The sequence below is a fragment of the Rhinolophus hipposideros genome (assembly GCF_964194185.1).
Source record: "Rhinolophus hipposideros genome assembly, chromosome: 13".
NCBI classification, from domain to species: Eukaryota; Metazoa; Chordata; class Mammalia; order Chiroptera; family Rhinolophidae; genus Rhinolophus; species Rhinolophus hipposideros.
Genome location: NC_138059.1, coordinates 61,567,162 through 61,584,502, shown reverse-complemented (window position 1 = coordinate 61,584,502; position 17,341 = coordinate 61,567,162). Strand labels below are relative to the sequence as shown.

At 43.1% G+C, this 17,341-nt stretch overlaps 1 protein-coding gene across 1 annotated transcript in view; it reads left to right on the top strand.

Annotated features, from left to right (window-relative positions):
- Nucleotides 1-17,341, top strand: part of LOC308506672 (uncharacterized protein) — an 87,758-nt gene that overhangs the window by 36,162 nt on the left and 34,255 nt on the right. The window contains exon 2 of the mRNA XM_081070458.1: nt 797-942. Within this exon, the coding sequence (XP_080926584.1) occupies nt 797-942 (146 nt within the window). The remainder of the gene's footprint in view (nt 1-796; nt 943-17,341) is intronic.

Here is a 17,341-nt window from a genome sequence, read left to right as displayed (position 1 = left end):
TGCCTCTTTCAGTATACTGAATTATTTTGTAAACCCTGTTTATTTGCTTTCATTAGACCACAGGCTTGAGAATTTCTGGCTTGTTTACACACATCACCAAGTATTTTCTTAGACTTATTTAGGAAAAGATCATTCTGAAAGAGGTAATAAACTGAAGGAAGATTAGTGAATGATTTAAATTTAACTGTTAATAAGGCTTCTTTGTTTCTGTCCATTATAGATTACTATCAGTGTAGCTAAGAGCTGTTTGCTAAACTGATAAAAAAATGAATATTGTCTTTAGAAAGTCAAGCTGCCTTTATCTGATCTCAAAGGTGAGCTTGTAAAATTAATCCTTCTGATGTTTGCTTGCCATTCAAGCATAACTTTTCTTCTACCCACACCCACTGGTTTTTTTGTTCAGCTCCAGCAAGTTTTTGGCAGTAGTTCTGTTAATGGCTCTTTGGTTAAGAAGCCCTGCCAGTAGGGCTTAAGCAACATTTTGCAGGGAGTGGGAGCAGGGAGTCAGATGGGGCTGACCCTGAAAATCAGAATTTCCAAAGTATAAGAATCACCATCTTTTAGGTTTCAATGCCATTGAAATTTTCAAATAGAGAAACTTTCCTTTTATGTCTCCCACATTCTGGAAATCGATGATTCCTTTTATTTCATAAATATTTATTCATAAATATTTATGCAGTGGACAAGAGAAGCAGGGACCTCACCTTAATGGAACTTAATCTCCTGGGGGCGGGGGGGGGGGGGGGCGCGGCGGTCCCGAATGCGTGGATGATGAGGATTGTTATGCTGTCTGCAGGTGTGCACGTGTAAATGCCTGTGAGATGCTGCACCTGCTGTCCATTCATCCTTGTACAGAACACGCCGGGGAGACTAGGAGAGAAGGCATGAAGTTATGGAGCCTCTACTTTTCCATCACCTGTGCCAACAAAGGCAGGCAGCAATGTAAGTAGCTCCCCAAATCTCACCCATTCAGTTGTGAAATACATGATACGCCACAAGCGTAGAAGGTTTAGTTTTTCTCTCCTCTTACTTAGATATTCCATCTGTCTAAATCCCAGTCTTTTTTATTATGACTTTCTGGTCATTCCAAATCAGAATGTTCATATTGCCCCCTTTCTTTCAACTCCCATAGTATTTGACTTAATTATATACTCCCTCATAGCAGTATCTGATTTTTAGATATCTCTCTCCTAAATCTGGTCCCTGCTCCTTGAGGGGCAGGGACCAGATTTAGTGCTTTTCTTTATCCCTCACGGCCTGTAGCCTGGGGTAGAGCAGGTCTGTAACTACCGACTAAAATAACAGGAATGCTTTGCTCAGGTTAATATTAAACTTAGTTTGCACTCTCAGACTATAAACCACCCCGTCATTACAGGGCTTTTGTGTAGGAGCAAACTTCCCTACCAGTAATGGAATAGATCTTGTTGGGTGGCTGGAGGAAGTAGACCAGGCCTAATAAAAATCAAATAAATTAGGTCAAAACTGACCCAGAGGACATCAGAGCTAGAGGAGTTTATACGAAAAATCATTTGGTGCACAGCCTTTTTTATAGAAAGGAAACCAGGGCACTTAGAGTTGCGACTTGCTCAAGGTCACATTGAATTAGTGACAGAGCCCAGAACAGTAACTACAGTTCTTGACCAGGTTGTGGAGTGAAGAGTCAGGTTGGGAGTCAGCTGGATGTGGGCTCAACGTGCTGTTTGCCACGTCATCATCATGGTAACTCCCATTTTTCAAATCGTTTTTAGTGTTCCTGATATTGTGTCAAGTGTTTCCTTATGGTAATCTACTACTTCGTTTCATCTTCACAACCCATCTGTGGGAAGTACTGTATCAGTCATGGTTCCTTCTGAGAAACAACAAGCAGGAGACATATATGAAGAGATGTGTTGCAATTCGTTGTGGGAGCTGACTAGGAAAGTCCAAAATCCGTAGGGAAGGGTGGGCGAGGATTTGGAGCACAGAGTGAAGCTGCCATCCACAGGTAGAATTTTCTTCTTCAAGGAAGCCTCAGTTGAAAGCCTCAGTCCTTTCAACTGACTGAATCAGGCCCACCTAGATTATCCAGTCAACTCACTTAAAGCCAACTGATTATGAACTTGAATCATGTCTGCAAAACACCTTCACAGCAACACCTGGACTAGTTATCTGAGTTGAATAATTGGAGCCTGGAGCCTAGACAACTGCACATAAAACTGACCCTCATAGGTACTATTACGCTTGACTAGTTCCACACGTCACAGGGCCGGTTGGTGGCAGAGCAAAGATCCTGGCCTGTTCTGCCTGTCTCCATGACCTGTGTCTCCGTCATGCAGTGTGCCGTCTCTGTGTGCAAACATGAGCAAGTTCTCCTACCGCTCTGCGCCCCTGTGAAATGAAGAAAATCACATGTATGGCACAGAGTTCATATGTGAATTAAAGGAGAAAAGGTGAGTAGTTAGCACATAGGAAGGATCCAACAATGTTAGTTTCCTGTCCTTCCCTTTCACATTACATCACACTGACACACACGTGAGCTGTGCTCCCAGTTCACGCCGAAATTAATGCCACGGGATGGGCCCTGGCTCAGGTGTCAGTTTTTTCCTGAAATATTACACAAACATTACAATTTCCAGGAGTAGCAGAGCTGTGAGTTTTTCCATGAATCCTTGGGTGTTCTTTCTGATTCATCCCATTTCTCTTTCTGGCTCTGACTCCTATCTGCTGGAAGATTGGTTTGCTTGCTTCGCCAGGTAAAAGAGGAAAAATTGGCTGATTCCGGCTCTTGCTGTTTTAAGTGTACTTCTACCTCACCTGATCAGATCTCTTTTCTAAGAAAGAAGTATGTCTCTTTCATGCAATAAATGTAAGACATCATCTCGTGTGTTGACATTTTGTAAGCATATTCCCCAGTCACTGCCCTACTACTTCCTGGAACATTCGAAGGTTGTCTGCAAGGGCGGAGGATTGAATCTGCTGGAATTCTTTTGTCTTCCTTGACTTGGGTAGGGCAGAAAGGGAATGGATTGCTCTTGCTATGTTCTCAAGATAAGGGAGGTCACAACTCCAGGTCCAATAACCACGTGGCACCACCTGATATTTCACAGTTTATCTTTTCTGCCCAAATTTGAAACCAACAATTTTAGAAGACCTTCATGGCCTTGACATTAACTTTACCAAATGAAAACATTTTTTCCCCACTGGAAAGTCAGCACTGCATATTTTTCTCTACTGCCAACCTGTATGCTATGCATTGAATGCGTCACCTGCCTCAACCTTCCATCCCTGAGTACATCTCGTGATAAGATCTCTGCACCTCATCCAGATGCAGCTGGGGAAAAATGTACTGAGTCTCCAGCATGTGGTCCTACCCACATGAGCCCTTCGTGCCATTTAGCTTATCACCCTCTCTCATTCTCTACTATCACTATTCCAATCATCTCCCTACTGGACGTCCCCCTACTCACCTCCTGCCTCCTTCCCTGACTCTCAGGAGATGACCCTGCCAACTCCCTTGCAGAGAACTCTACGGCTGGTAGATAGAAACTCTCTCAATTCCTGACTTACCACCTCCCGCTTTCCCCCCTTTCCTTACTTCCTGTAGCAGCCACTTTCTTCAGAAGAAAGGATATTCCTTCTCTTGTTCCATGTAAATTCCTCCAATTATCTCCTTCCCCCCCAAAAAAATTCTCTATCATTTCCTTTCTTGCTTTTAGACTCTTTTGAACAAGATCCTATACAACAGCCTTTAAAAAGGTGCAAGTCTTGTCTATCAGAAAGGGAGTAAGGGAAGGAGGGAGGGAGAGACAGAGGGAGGGAGAGAGGAAGGGAGGAAGGGAGGGAAAGGGGAAGGGGAGGAAAGGAAAGACAAACCACTCTAGCAGTTGTCCTGTCTCCTCTCCTCAGACTTCTCAGGATGGTTGTCCTATGTCTCCAGTTTCTCCTCTTTCACTCTCTGTGAACACACTATGATTTGTCTTTCCCCCTCACCACTAAAGATGCTTTTGCTAAAATTACCAATGTCTCCCTATTATCAAATCCAATGGATACTTTCCATTCACTATCAAACTTGATGATTATGGGGGATTTGACACTTTCTCTTTGCAAAATGCTTTCTGATTTCCAGGATACCTCGCACACCTGGTTCTCTTCTACCTTCTGACAGATTCTCATCAGACTTCTTCCTTGACTTTCTCCTTCTACCTGCTCCCTAAGCTTCTGTCTTTACTCCTTTTCCTTTCTCACTCTGTACCTTCTTCCAATAATGTCCAGGCCTTCCCAGGACCTTTAATGGTTCCTTCCTCCCTGTGACACAGAGCACTAGAACAAACACAAGTTGCTGCAGTGTCTCCCTACAGCCCAGGGAACTTCTCAAGGCAACACCTTTCACCCACTTTTTAGAACCTTCTTCTCTTGTTTTGTTTCCATCCCACTCCCCGAAATTAGGATCCTTATTTTCTAGAAGCTAACCCTCTTTGCATACATGACTTATTTAGATGATGAGCCTGGCTTTTGAGTCTACTGTAACAAGAACAAAATTATTAATGCATGAGTCCATTCAACCTTTCCCTTCCTCTTGGCCTCTAAACGGATCCTGACTTTGCAGGTTTCATTTCTTCTCCTCCCTCACCCTCTGGAGAAGCCTCTTCCTGCCTTACCAGACTCATCTTTGCGGATGCTGAATAAGGGGGAAGTGGGAGGGATATGTGGGGGCTAGAAGTGGGGGAAAGCTTTTCAGGACATGTAGGAAGGCTGGCAGAACAATTTGTGATGGGAGGGAAATAAATGGGAAAGAGAAAGGTGTTGCGATGATCTATGTGTTCATTCAAAATGTTAAAGAAATGCAAGCAAATAAAATGACTTAAAGAATTTTTACAGCACTTTTTGGTTCGTGGCAGGTTTACTTGGACAGTTCTGTTCTAAGGGTGGAACACAGGGTTTCCCAAGTATACCACTCTTTTCCCCAACACCCCAAACGGAAGCGTGGATTCCCCCTTGGATTCCACCCTGGCAGCCCAGGCTTCCTCATTTGCTTGAGGCCAGCCTGTGGTGGAGGAAAGGTCCAAGTGCTCATCAGGCCGCACAGATGCGGTTCTGGGTTCTGAACCAGAATCTCCAGCTCAAGTCTCTCTCTGGAGCTCCAGACCCATCTGTACGTCTGCTTACAAGACATTTCATCTAGATGTTTCACAGAACCCTCACATTCAACTTGTCCCAATGTCACCTCTTTATCTTCATCATCCGGTCTTCTTAATGTCCCTTCTCTTACATTTCTCAGTAAACGTAAGTTTCTCTTATGTTTCTATATCAACCTCAACAGACCCACTCAGTACAGAAACCTGGGGGCATCCTTCCCTTTGCTAAGCCTTCTCATCCAGATGGTCACCAGTCCTTGCCTGCCTCTTAAATATATCGACATGCTGAGCCACTGATGTTTTCTGAACTCTTGAGGTATCTCCTTTTCACGTCATGCCATTGAGTGTTATGTTGTGTTTTGCACCTTTCCATTCCCCACCTCTGCGTGTCTGTTAAACGTTAACTGATACTTAAACTTCATCTCTTCTTCAAAGCCTTCCTTGCTCGTTCCAAGTGGACTGATCACTTTTTCCTTCACACTACTTTGAACTCAGTAGTACCAAGGCAGTTATCACAATGTACTGCAATAATTTTTATTTATTCAACTGTCTCAATTATTTTACTTATTCAGTTCCTAGACAATGAAATTTTTGAGGGAAACCATTGTGTCTTATTGTTGAATCTCTAGCACCTAGCATGGTGTCTAGTTTCTAGTAATCACTCAATAAATAAACATGTATTAATTACTTGAATGAGTGAACAATAAAATTATGAGGTTATCAGTAATCTAAATGAAAGATAGGAAAGATAGGCTTCATGAAATTAAGTAATTTGCCCAAAGTTACACAGCTACGAAGTGGAGGAGCAGGGCTTGAACTTGGTCTGTTACTACAAAGCCCATACCTTTTTTCGCAACAGTCACACTACCTCCTAGCTGGTCAAAACTCTTCTTGTACTTTAGAAGTTTATATACAAACTTCTTTGCTGATAGTGATAATGTTGTCTCTCTTTAAGGTCATAGTTAGGGCATTTTCTTGGAGGTGTCTCAGGGGTGCAAGAAGCATTTTAACTGGTCATTTTCATTGCATATTTTTATGCTCGTATTTGAAGTTTTCCCAGAAAATTCAAACTATTAAAAACCTTTTCTTCTACATGTATTTGACAAATTCTAGGTGGTGATATTGTTGGAAAGTAGTCAGAATCAGAAGCCCTCAGCTCTGCCTGTTGCCATTCCTGGAAAGCCAGCCATCAATGCGAAGGGCCCCTGAAGCAAAGATAGGTGGAAGAGTTTATTCTGTAGAAAACTAGGGGACACAGTGTTTGGGGGAAAGCGTTTTGTATTTAGTAGACCCTTAGTATTACCTAGCAAGGACGTCTCTGTGGACTCCACAGGAGCCAAGTGGAAGATTCACTGATGCTCAGTGAATAGTCTTTTTTGGATTCATTCCTGAGTCTGTATCCTACATCTGTAATTGATACCTATGGCAATGTGGCAGGTGATGTCTGGACATATTATCTCAGGAAATAAAACAGAGACATTTGGCAGTCTACACTCTTAAAAAAAAAAAAGGTGTTTCTTCCCTATTGGAGGGTAGAGAATATGTGAATCAGATCAATCAAATGAATGATTTTTTTTTTTTTTTGCTCTTTCAGAATCTTCTTTTTATTTCATCTGGCAATAATGTGAAGTAATATGGGGTCATTTTTAGTCATTTAAAAAATTATACCACTTTCCTAAGCAATTCATGGCACCTGTATTCTCTATAAGCAGAACACAAAGAGAGCTAGGGAAGTAACCACGGATCAATCATTATCGAATTTTAAAATGTTCTTGGCCCCTTTTGTCCAAGGAAATTCAGCCTCCTCACAAAACCTTCACTGCCAAGTAGGCATTGATCTCTCCAACACCCAAGGAAACAGGTGAAAGTGTGCACTTTTTCAACACCGTTTTAATGAACTATTTGGGGAGAGCAGTCAGCAGCTCACTTGCAGGTGGAATATGTAGGGAGGAAAGTCATGGAGACCCTTATCAATTTGTTCCCCAACATTTGCTAAGCACTTTGCAAGCATCAGGGACTGTACTATGTGTTAAGGACACAGAGATTAAATCAATCAATCTGGATGTCCCTTCTCCCCAGGCACTTACAGGAGGGTGGGCAGTTGTAGCCAGTCCGTACTGACTGACGAGGGCCTCATGGCCGCAAGCACTGAGGCCATGGCGACACATTGAGGGGACCTTGTAAGATGAGGAATGAAGGGAAACTGCCCAGAGGTAGCACCTAGGCTGGGTCTTGAGGATAAATAGGAGATAAACCAAGAAAATATTAAAGAGCTGCTTCTTCTGCCTTTATTAAACAAAGGAAAGAACACAAGTCTCCTTCAGGAAACTAAGGATTTCAAAATGGCTGAAGTAGAAACGTTGAGGCTGTGAGTGGTTGGCCTATGGAGGGCATGGTTATGGGGTGAGGAGGAGACCAGCTCAGACAAAGGGAAAGAGCAGAGAGGGGTCCCATGAACCAGCTTCCACAGCTCCCTGTTTAGCTATAGTTGAGCCAAGTGTCTCTGGCAGACACAGCCTTTTTATAGATATGACCACTTCTCAGAAACAGCCCTGAGAGAATCATTGTCTCAGAATTCACAGAGCCTGCTGCCCTGAACCTAGGAACTCTAGGAGGCAGGAAAATGAGCCCCCTCCCAACCCCATTTACCAAGGAGCCTCTTGCTCTCAAATGGGAACAGGCTTTCTAAGAATCCAAATACTGCAGGTCTTTACTTTCCTTGAGGCCAGCCACCATCAGCAATTGAATGACAGTGTTGCCCCAAGCAGTGGAGTAAACTACCCACATTGCATGGGAACAACTGGGTTCCACTGGGCAGGGAACAACTACACTGTCTCTCCCCATTGCTTCTGATGATTGTTCAGTAAATCTTCACATAGTATTGACTCTTCTGAACTATTGTCTAATGGTAATTGATTGATGCTCAATAAATATTTACAGTTAATAATTACAATTGGATTCCGTGGTGAGGGAGAAACAAAGGAAAGGGAAATGGAGCAGAGAGAAAAAGTGAGGGTGCAGAAAGAATGCAAAAGAAGTAATCATTAATATTAAACTTATTGAGTACTTACTAAATCACAAATCTGAAGCTTTGCACTTATGTATATTATCTCATTTAATATTTACAAAGATTTATTGTTATTATTATTATTGTCTCTAATTAACAAAGGCGGAGACTGAGACTCAGAGAAGTTGAGTGACTTTCCTGAGGCTAGGGGAGTGATTTTCTGACTCCAGGCCAGGGTTTTTATTTGTTATATCTAACTTCTGGTAAGAGAGGGAGAGGCGTTGGGGTTTCTCTGTGGAAGTTTTAGTAACAGTTCTTACCTGAGAAAGAGCAGAAGAGATTCTGCCATATGTTTCAATAACTAAACAATAAAGTTTAAATCTTGCTTGGGTGGCTTAAAAAACTTATGGACCCAGCCACTGTTCAATGAACCACACAATTTTCTCTGGACATTCAGAATCACCATTGTCACCTCTCCTGCTCTGCCCACCCCACCCGACCCCCTTGATTATCCTGATCTTTGTTATAATCTTTTATATCCATTTTGATTATCAACCTCCCATGAATGACAAGTGCATGTATGCTTTTCACCCCACCCGACCCCCTTGATTATCCTGATCTTTGTTATAATCTTTTATATCCATTTTGATTATCAACCTCCCATGAATGACAAGTGCATGTATGCTTTTCAGGGTGCTTTGACTTAGCAGGAAGTCCAGAGATTAGCATCTGGTGTCTAACATGACATCATGACAAATGTCCACACTTGCTGTATGCTTTCTCATGGTGTTGGCTTGGGACTTCCCATTAGATCTGAGGGAAATTATTTTCAATAGAATTATTCATGAATGAGTTGTGGATGGCTTTAGAAACATTAGTTCATGAACGCTCTTTGGTTATCAGATTGACAAAAGTTCACTAGACGATCTATTTAAAGACTGAAAATTAGTGTTTGAAGAGCTCTGCTTTTGCTATACCTGGCCTGGGTGTGTACTTTTATGATTCATTATATGCACCTACGAGGCAAATGTTCTGTGTTATTTAGCCTGCAGATAAGATGTTGCTGAGTAAGCAGAAACATACTTTTGAATAGGTCAATGAGGATCAAAAGGGTAAATAAAAATGAGGAAAATGTACCCCCATGTCACAATGTTTATAAATATAAGCTTAGTCTGTAGTTCACTACAATAAAACTAAATGCAGTGGGATATTTTCTTTCATAATTTCTTATGTAGGCCAACCATAACGGTTACTTAGTTGAATGGAAGAACTGATTAAGAATATCATTTAAAAAAATATATCATTTTAAGTATCAGATTTAAAAGTGCACATTTAAGTTTCTACCATCAATCGTTCATTCATTGAAATAGTTACTGAGCACCAGCCTTCCAGCCGGCACCGTTCCGGGGAGTGAGGATACAGTAGTGAAGAAAACAAAGGTGTTTCCTCATGAAGCTTGCAGATTCTAGTGAGAGGAGACAGAACTGAACCCATAAGTACGTGATGTGCCAGGTGGGGAGAAAATGAAGCAAGACAAAAGATCTACAGAGTAATGGAGTGGTGGTATTTTATTTGGGGAATCAAGGAAAGTCCTCTGTGCTGTGGTGACATTTGAGCAGAGACGGGAAAGTGAACACATGAGCTAAGCAGGAAACTGAGAAAAGAACATTCCAGAACACATGAGCCATGAAGTAACTGAGGGAAGAATATTTCAGGCAGTGGGAAATAGCAAATACGAAGGCCCTGAAGTAAGAGGCGACTAGGTGTGTTTGAGGGACATTGAAAAGGGTAGGCTGAAATACTTAGGATTTAAATCTCAACTATACATGTATAACATTTTTCATTTTTTAAATTTTCTAATAAACCGGCTAAGTAGAAACCTCTTTTCGTTTCAATGCATATTAAAAGTCTAAGTTTCCTACTGAGGTAAATAGTATATTATCAAGTTATTTTAATTTTCTATTCTTTCATTCATGCCTACTACTAGGTATCAGGCATGTATGGGTGCTGTTAGGTGCTAGGCAAGCAACAGTGAATGTCACAGATGTTTGCAGCCTTGGTGAAGTGTACAGTGTTGAAGCACTTGCATTTCTCAAGATCTTCATTTCCATGAGGTGACAGGAGTAGGCTTTGGGGCCAGGATTAGGAATTCAACTCGGAAGACAGGTGGGGAGTGCTGAGAGGGAAGGCAAAGGATTGGGAAGGCCCTGTAGGCAGACAAGCTCTGACTCCGAGAGGAGAAAGAGGAAGAAAAGAGGAGGAATGGTGAGGAAACCGAGGGGGCAGGAATCAGAAAGCCACCAGGCACAGGCACCAGGAGACAGGAATCCCCGCTGAACATGTCGGTCTGCTAGGAGAGGTCTGTGTGAACGGCAGCCGCACCCACAGCAAGAAAAGAGCTGAAACAGCCCATCTCTGCCAGTAGGGCCCAAGGTTTGGCGTGGAGCGTTGGCAAGTTTTTTGGCCAAGGCCAAAAGGACACAATCTCAATTTTTCTGTTGTTGAAAAGGTGAAGGCAGGGGGTTGACTGCATTGTTCACCACAGTGTGGGCTGACACACGTTTGTTGAGTTGACCTGTCCAGTTCCTGACTGATTACCTGAAGTGAACCCCTCTGCTTTCTAGCACTGGTGTCCTCTGGACCCCCAAGGGCCTCCTGGCCAGCCACTATCGGTTGTGGCTCATGTCTGGACCCTCTCTCCCAGCCATCTCTCCTCCCCATGCTCCTGGCTGATAAGGACTGTCACTGTGGAAAGTACCAGAGCACAAAGCAATGACGTTTACAATAAATCTCTGATATCAATTAGACTCTTTTACATGTCTGCTTCTTCTAGAAAAAAAAAAAAAAACCAGAAAACTTAGCCTTTAATTTTATTTACATATGGATGATCAAGATTTTTTGTCGTTTTTGTTTGTTCTTTGGGATCATTTTTCCTCAGTAGCTGTGGCCCCATTCACATTTTTAAACTAGGCATACTTACTCTTTCTTCCCCATACGTGGATACATACATCTTATCTTTTACATGAACAGTGCATTGTATAATGCCATATATGATTGTGTCTTACATACATTCATAACCATCCTCATCTATGAAATGAAAACAGCATTCAAAATATAAATCAAAGTAGAATGTGAATGCTAGGCTCTGGGCTTTATATAACACAAGGTAAAAGAAATCTGATAGCTGACATTTAGAAAATTTGTTTAGGTGTTCAAGTCCGACTGCATGGTTCTTGGTTGCCTTGGCAACCTAGTGTATAGATAAACTCTGAGATGATGAAAACCCTGGGAAGAAGGTTAGATACACTGATTTATCAAAGCTATCCTATTACAAGGACAATAATATTCACCTTATTCCATACTCTTCAACAAAAATTTTTAAAGACTAGTTTAATTTTCTGGGTTCAGAAGTTTTTCTTGTTAATAACTTTTTTCCTAAGTAAAAACGTAATAATCCTCTTCTATACAAAAAAAAAATTGATGAACACATTTATTCTCTCTACCTCTTATAATTGAATCCTTTCGACCTCATGCTGACTGACTGCATGCATGGAGATCCCCCTTAGTTCAACTCAAGCTTCAGATTGCATCAGCTCCGTAGCGACAGGTATGATCAGACCAAAGAGGGCGTTCTAAAATGTCTGTCCCGGGTTTGCCAGTTCCGTACAGCATCTGGACTGCATTAGTTCCCATCTACCCAGATTAGTTTCTGTCTGCAATAATTCATATAGAGGCTCTTTAACTTAGGGACCTGACAAAGGATCTGTTGGAATAACAGCACCCTTTAGAAAGACAACTACACCTAAACTTTACTAAACAAGGGTCTTATAGGTAAACACCCAGGTGATTCTGAATCATCTCTAGTTCTTTCTCACTCAGCACTTAGTGTGGTTGTGGGAATCGTCTCAACTGTTATACAGCCTGGCTTCTCTTCTCCCAGGTTTTGAGATATACTTCTGAATATTTCTCCCTAGTTGCCATGGCGTGTCCGTTCTTTAAGGGGCCATAATCTGAATCTCAAAAAGTTTTCAGGCTTCACTTGTACCAAGTTCGGACTATAGAGAGGCAAATATTAGAGAGGTAAATAATGATTTGCCTCTGTGAATTCTCCTGTTGGAAACTCCATCACACTCCCTGTGCCGAATAAACCCTGGAAAGCAACACCAGAGGTGGCATGATTCTTAGTGGCCAATATCTCGTGGGCTACTTGTTATCTTCCTGTCGCATGTTTCCATTGCACATCGTACTGCCTTTCCCTCTAACTCCACATCTACACTAGAACTACTCCACAGCTTCCTCCTAAAACCAGCTCCCTTCTTGATTTCCTACTTCTACTATGTATTTTCCCACTTACCCAGGCTTAACACTACCTAATCATCTCTGATGCTCCTTCTTCTTGGTCCTCTATTAGTCAACAAGCCCTGACCATTCATAGTTTAGAATCTCCTCCATAATCATAACTCTTATCCCATACCAATGCCACCATTTCAATTCCTGTCTTGTTACTTCCTGGAGTAACAGGGATAGTGGTCTCATTGCCCCATCCTTCAGGCTTGCCTTCCTTCAATACATTTTATTCTCTAGCCAGGTTAGTGGTACCAAAACACTGCTTTCATCATGTCACTCTTCTACTCACAAATTTCCAATGGGTCCCCATTGCTAAAAGGATAAATGCCAAACTCTTTAATTGGGTGGATAAGGCCCTAGTGCCATGCTATCGCGCTAATCTCATCTACTTCTCACCTACTCTCAGCTCCAGTGAGATTTTATTTACTCACCCTCCCTCCAACAAACCTTGTACATTCTACCCTGTCGCCTATGCCCCAGCCCTTTTAGCTAGTTGGCTAACCCAGCTTTCATTTCCAACTTGCTTTATTCTCTTGCTATCTTCTGCTGTTAGATGCTGGGAATGCTAAATATCCTCTTTCCTAACCTGCCTTGCAACTTGGGTCAATCATGTGTCATAGTTGAACATTTTGAATGTCATCACATCTATTATAGCGCTATGCTGTTTTATTTCTAGAAAAAATGTAGTAATTAGTATAGAAATATGGATTCAATAAAATGTCAGGATGGGGGTTTAAAGCCAAAAGAGGAGTAGTGCTATAGTCTCTAGGTTCCTCGGCTAAATTAAACATTTTCATCAAACAAACAATGAAACAATAGATACAACTTCTATTCTGGAGTTATTAAAAACTTCCTTGTTTGATTATTGAAAATGTTTGTATTTCCTTCCTTCTTTCTTTTCTTCCTTCCTATCTCCATTCCTCTTCGTTAGTTTGATGGAGAAAAGAGGAGAGAGGTGGGTTGCTTGTTTGACATCCTAGGGGTGACAGAAAGGTTGAAGTCTTCTTTACCTCTTTTGATAATTTTTTTTAAGTGGTGACTTTATTTACTCGCTAGAAACTACATGTTATTTAGTTGATTATATGCCCCGATACAGGTGTGCTATTAATTAGTAGTCACAAAACTTAAGACTTCTTGTTTACTTGGATTTCAGCAGATATCTTTACAAGGACATTAAGGGTTTTTTTTGTTTGTTTTTTTCAGGGTGTGTTTAGGGGGTTACCAAGTCAAACTGTCCAACCCAGAAATTGTTGAACTGTAGTCCACAAAGTAGTAGCTATAAAAACTGAAAGAGTCGCTTAGAAAGGCTATGTACAATGAAAGACAGCTGTGGTTAACACCAGGCAAAAAAGAAGGAAAGGCCATCGATCCTGAATCCACATTATGAACGGTTTTACTTCTGTTTCTTAACAGTCAAGTGTAAACCAATGTCAAAGTAAAATGTGTCTGAAAAAGAAAGTTATAATGTGGCAACAACTGCAGAAGTCAAATCAAGCTCCCCCTTTGGAAAGTCAAATGATGTTTGAAGCCTTTGCCCATTTGACTAATTGGGCTTAATAATCAACACTTTTCTAAATGTTGTTATAAAAATATCATTCTCTAAAAGATTTCAACTCTGGCATTTATGCAGTACATTTATAACCAACAAATGAAGAAGCAAGAGTAGACAGAAGGAATAAGAAGAAGGAAAAAGGAACGAGGGGACTGTAATGTGGGAGAAAAGGGAACAATGCAGGGGTCAAACCCGCATTCCTTCCCAGGGTTCCTTCAACAATCCGAACATACACAGCCCTGTGCCGGACACAAGTGTGTGCTGGGGTCTAGGTTCGGGGTGTGGAGGTGTGACAGAAGACATGACCCCTGCCCTTTAGGTGAGGGATGCTACCCTAGATGAAGAAGTCTGATGGAAAGCTGGCCGCCATAAATGCTTAAATAGCTCTCTGATAGTAACAGAAAAACAGAGAGGGACAGAAAGCTTCCTTCTTGCAGGTAGGAGCAGGGAGGTTCTGATGGAGGTGGTGAGATTGGAGCAGGATCCGGAGTGATGAGCAGAATCATGACAGATGGAGATGCCATGGGAAGGAGTCAGCCAGACATGGTGACATGCGTCATTCCCGAGGAACAGCAAAGGACTGGGCACGCCGGGGCCACAATTTGCACGGGAGCAATAATGATCGAATGGGAAAGCCAGTCTTGACTTAGATACAGGCTGAGAATTTCAGCCCTTTTGTCTGCCTGAAAGGTGGTCAGTAAGGTGTCTGCCACGGCAGTAGGAAGGAGAATAATTTCAGCAAAGGTCACAGCTCTGGGTAAAGCCCAGCCCTGCCCTTTCTCCACAGTCTCAGCCTGAGCCCCGATCCTGGCAGACAGCACAGACTGCCCCCCACCTCCTCGATCTGCCCCTCCTCCTCTCTGCTTCCATGCTCTTCCTGGGTAGACACCGATTCTCTTTTTCTGCCCAGGACCCTTCCCTTTTTCTGGGATTGGTACCCTTACTTTGGGGAGCTCCTGCTCCCTGCACCTACTCACGTGGGTCGGGGGTCTAGTCCCAGGACCCTGAAGCCCTGAGCACAGCTGGTTTACTAGAAGTCAGCGGGTGTGAGACTCAAACCCATCCTGAGATTTTTCACGCTGGACATAGGATTCAATCTCTCTTTGCTGCTCATGGATGAAACTGATTTAAGAGAATGAATCTGAAATAGAGAAACATACAGAGATGAGAACCCAAGATGGCAATGGTTACGTCCCCAGTTAAGTTTTCCTAAGGTTCAAATGACCTCATGCACTTTCCACTGAGACTTCCAATAAATCTCCTTTTCCGTTTCCGTTACATTAGGATATGGTTTGTCACTTGTAATCACAAGGTTCTTAATTACAAGATGGCTGTGCTAGTTATTTCCCCTGTGCTGGGAAGTCCCTTTATCCACGCGTCCACCCTGCTCTGTGCCCTCAAAGGCTGACTGTGGGGGTTGTATCCAGCGGCCCCTTGCCTTCCTGCTGGGTTTGGCGAATGGGACTCGCTAGCAGGAGATGGAGGAGGGAGGAGAGTGAAGCTGAATACTTATTTCGCTGCTTTTGTTCAGGCCAGGCCCTTGCAGTTTGCCTGCAAGCTTCTCATGAATGTGTAGCCTTGTCCACACTGCCCTCTTCCAGCTTTGGTACCTGCTCCCTTCCCTACCCCTTTCCACAGAAGTGCAGAGATGGCTCCCTGCTCTGAGTAGCCTAAAGTAAGCCATATCCTTTGTTGCTTTTTCTAAACTCTGCCCACACCTTTGCAAGTAGTCTTTTTACTAAAATCACTTCAATTACTCAGAGAGTCCTTTCCCCCAGGACTCTTGACAGGGGCAAGTCTGCAGGTGACTGGTGGGGGCTGTGAACCTTTCCTAGGCCTGGACTCTTGAGATCTACATCATAAACAAACTGCTAAACACCCTGGATTACTTGGTTTTGAAATGGTAATTCTCATCTACCATCATCAACTGTTGTTATCCTACCGGAGTCCTGCCAGGACCCAAGGTCAGCAAATGCAAGGCCACGGCCCGCCCGCACTTCCTGTTTCCATACCCCGTGTGAGTTTACTAAATGCGAGTCCCTCAGTCACATCTCTGTCGCCTGGGCCCAGGCACAGAGTCACAATCCCTCTCAACACAGCCCCGCCCTCAGTGTTAGCGTCATTCTGCCCCGGGCCTTCCCATCATCATGAGCCCCAGAGCAGAGCCCGTCTGTCAGCCTTACGCTGTGTCCTGTCATCTCCCTTGCTCAGGACACATGTCACACAGTAGGGACAGAGAAAAAGTCCAAGGCCATCCCTGGGTCCCACTTCCAACTGAGAATCTTTCAACCAGCGCTCAGGATCATGCCCTACAAGGGTCCAATCTTGATTTTTATGGGAGCATATTTTGGAAGCAGACTCCTGGCTCGGGGCCCTTGATCACCGCCCAAGTGCCTGATCACCCTGGTCACGTACGCCATCTGAACCAATCTTCTCACAACATGGATTCACCGGGTGAGACATCTGGAACTTCAGTGGACATAGGGAACTCGGTGATGAACTTTTCGGGTATCTAGCCATTTACAAAACTTCACAGTCAGCAACCCCAAACCTCTATACAGCTTTGAAAAATAGCTTTTCTTTTTCTGTCCATTTTCTTTCTGCAGAAGTGGTATCTCAGACATGATGCTTCGTGACATACACCCAAGCACAGCACACTCCATAGGTTTGTTAGTTTCCCAGGGCTGCCGTAGTGGCACAGCACCACGGAGTGGGTGGGTTAAAACAACAGAAATGTATTGTCTCACAGCTCAGGAGGACAGAAGCTGAAAATCAAGGTGTCCACAGGGCCATGTTCCCTCCAAAGCCTCGAAGGGGGCACCTGCCCTCGCCTCTTCCTAGCTTCTGTGGCCCCAGGCTTGCCGCGGCTTGTGGGAATCAGCTGCAACCTCTCCCTCCATCTTTACATGGATGTCTTCCTGTGTGTCTGCCTCTTCACATGGCACCCTTCTTTATAAGGACCCCAGTCACACTGGATTAGGGGCCCACCCTCATTGTAACTAATTATATCTGTAAGGACTATTTCCAAATAAGGTCACATTCTGAGGTCCTGGAGGCTAGAACTTCACTGGACCTTTTGTTGCGGGGGGGGGGGGGGGGGGGGACACAATTCACCCCACAACAGTAGGTGTATCTGAGATTGGTCACAACTCCCCAGAATATCAGCCAAAAGTCTAAAACTTTCTCTCTGGTTCAAGAAAGCAACACTGGAATTCAAGTGAGGATCCTGTTAGTATAGAGATCATCTTGAATCTGTTCTAATTTTTGGAAACAAAATGTCATAAGTATTGTTAACTCACACCTGACAGACGTAATGTTTTG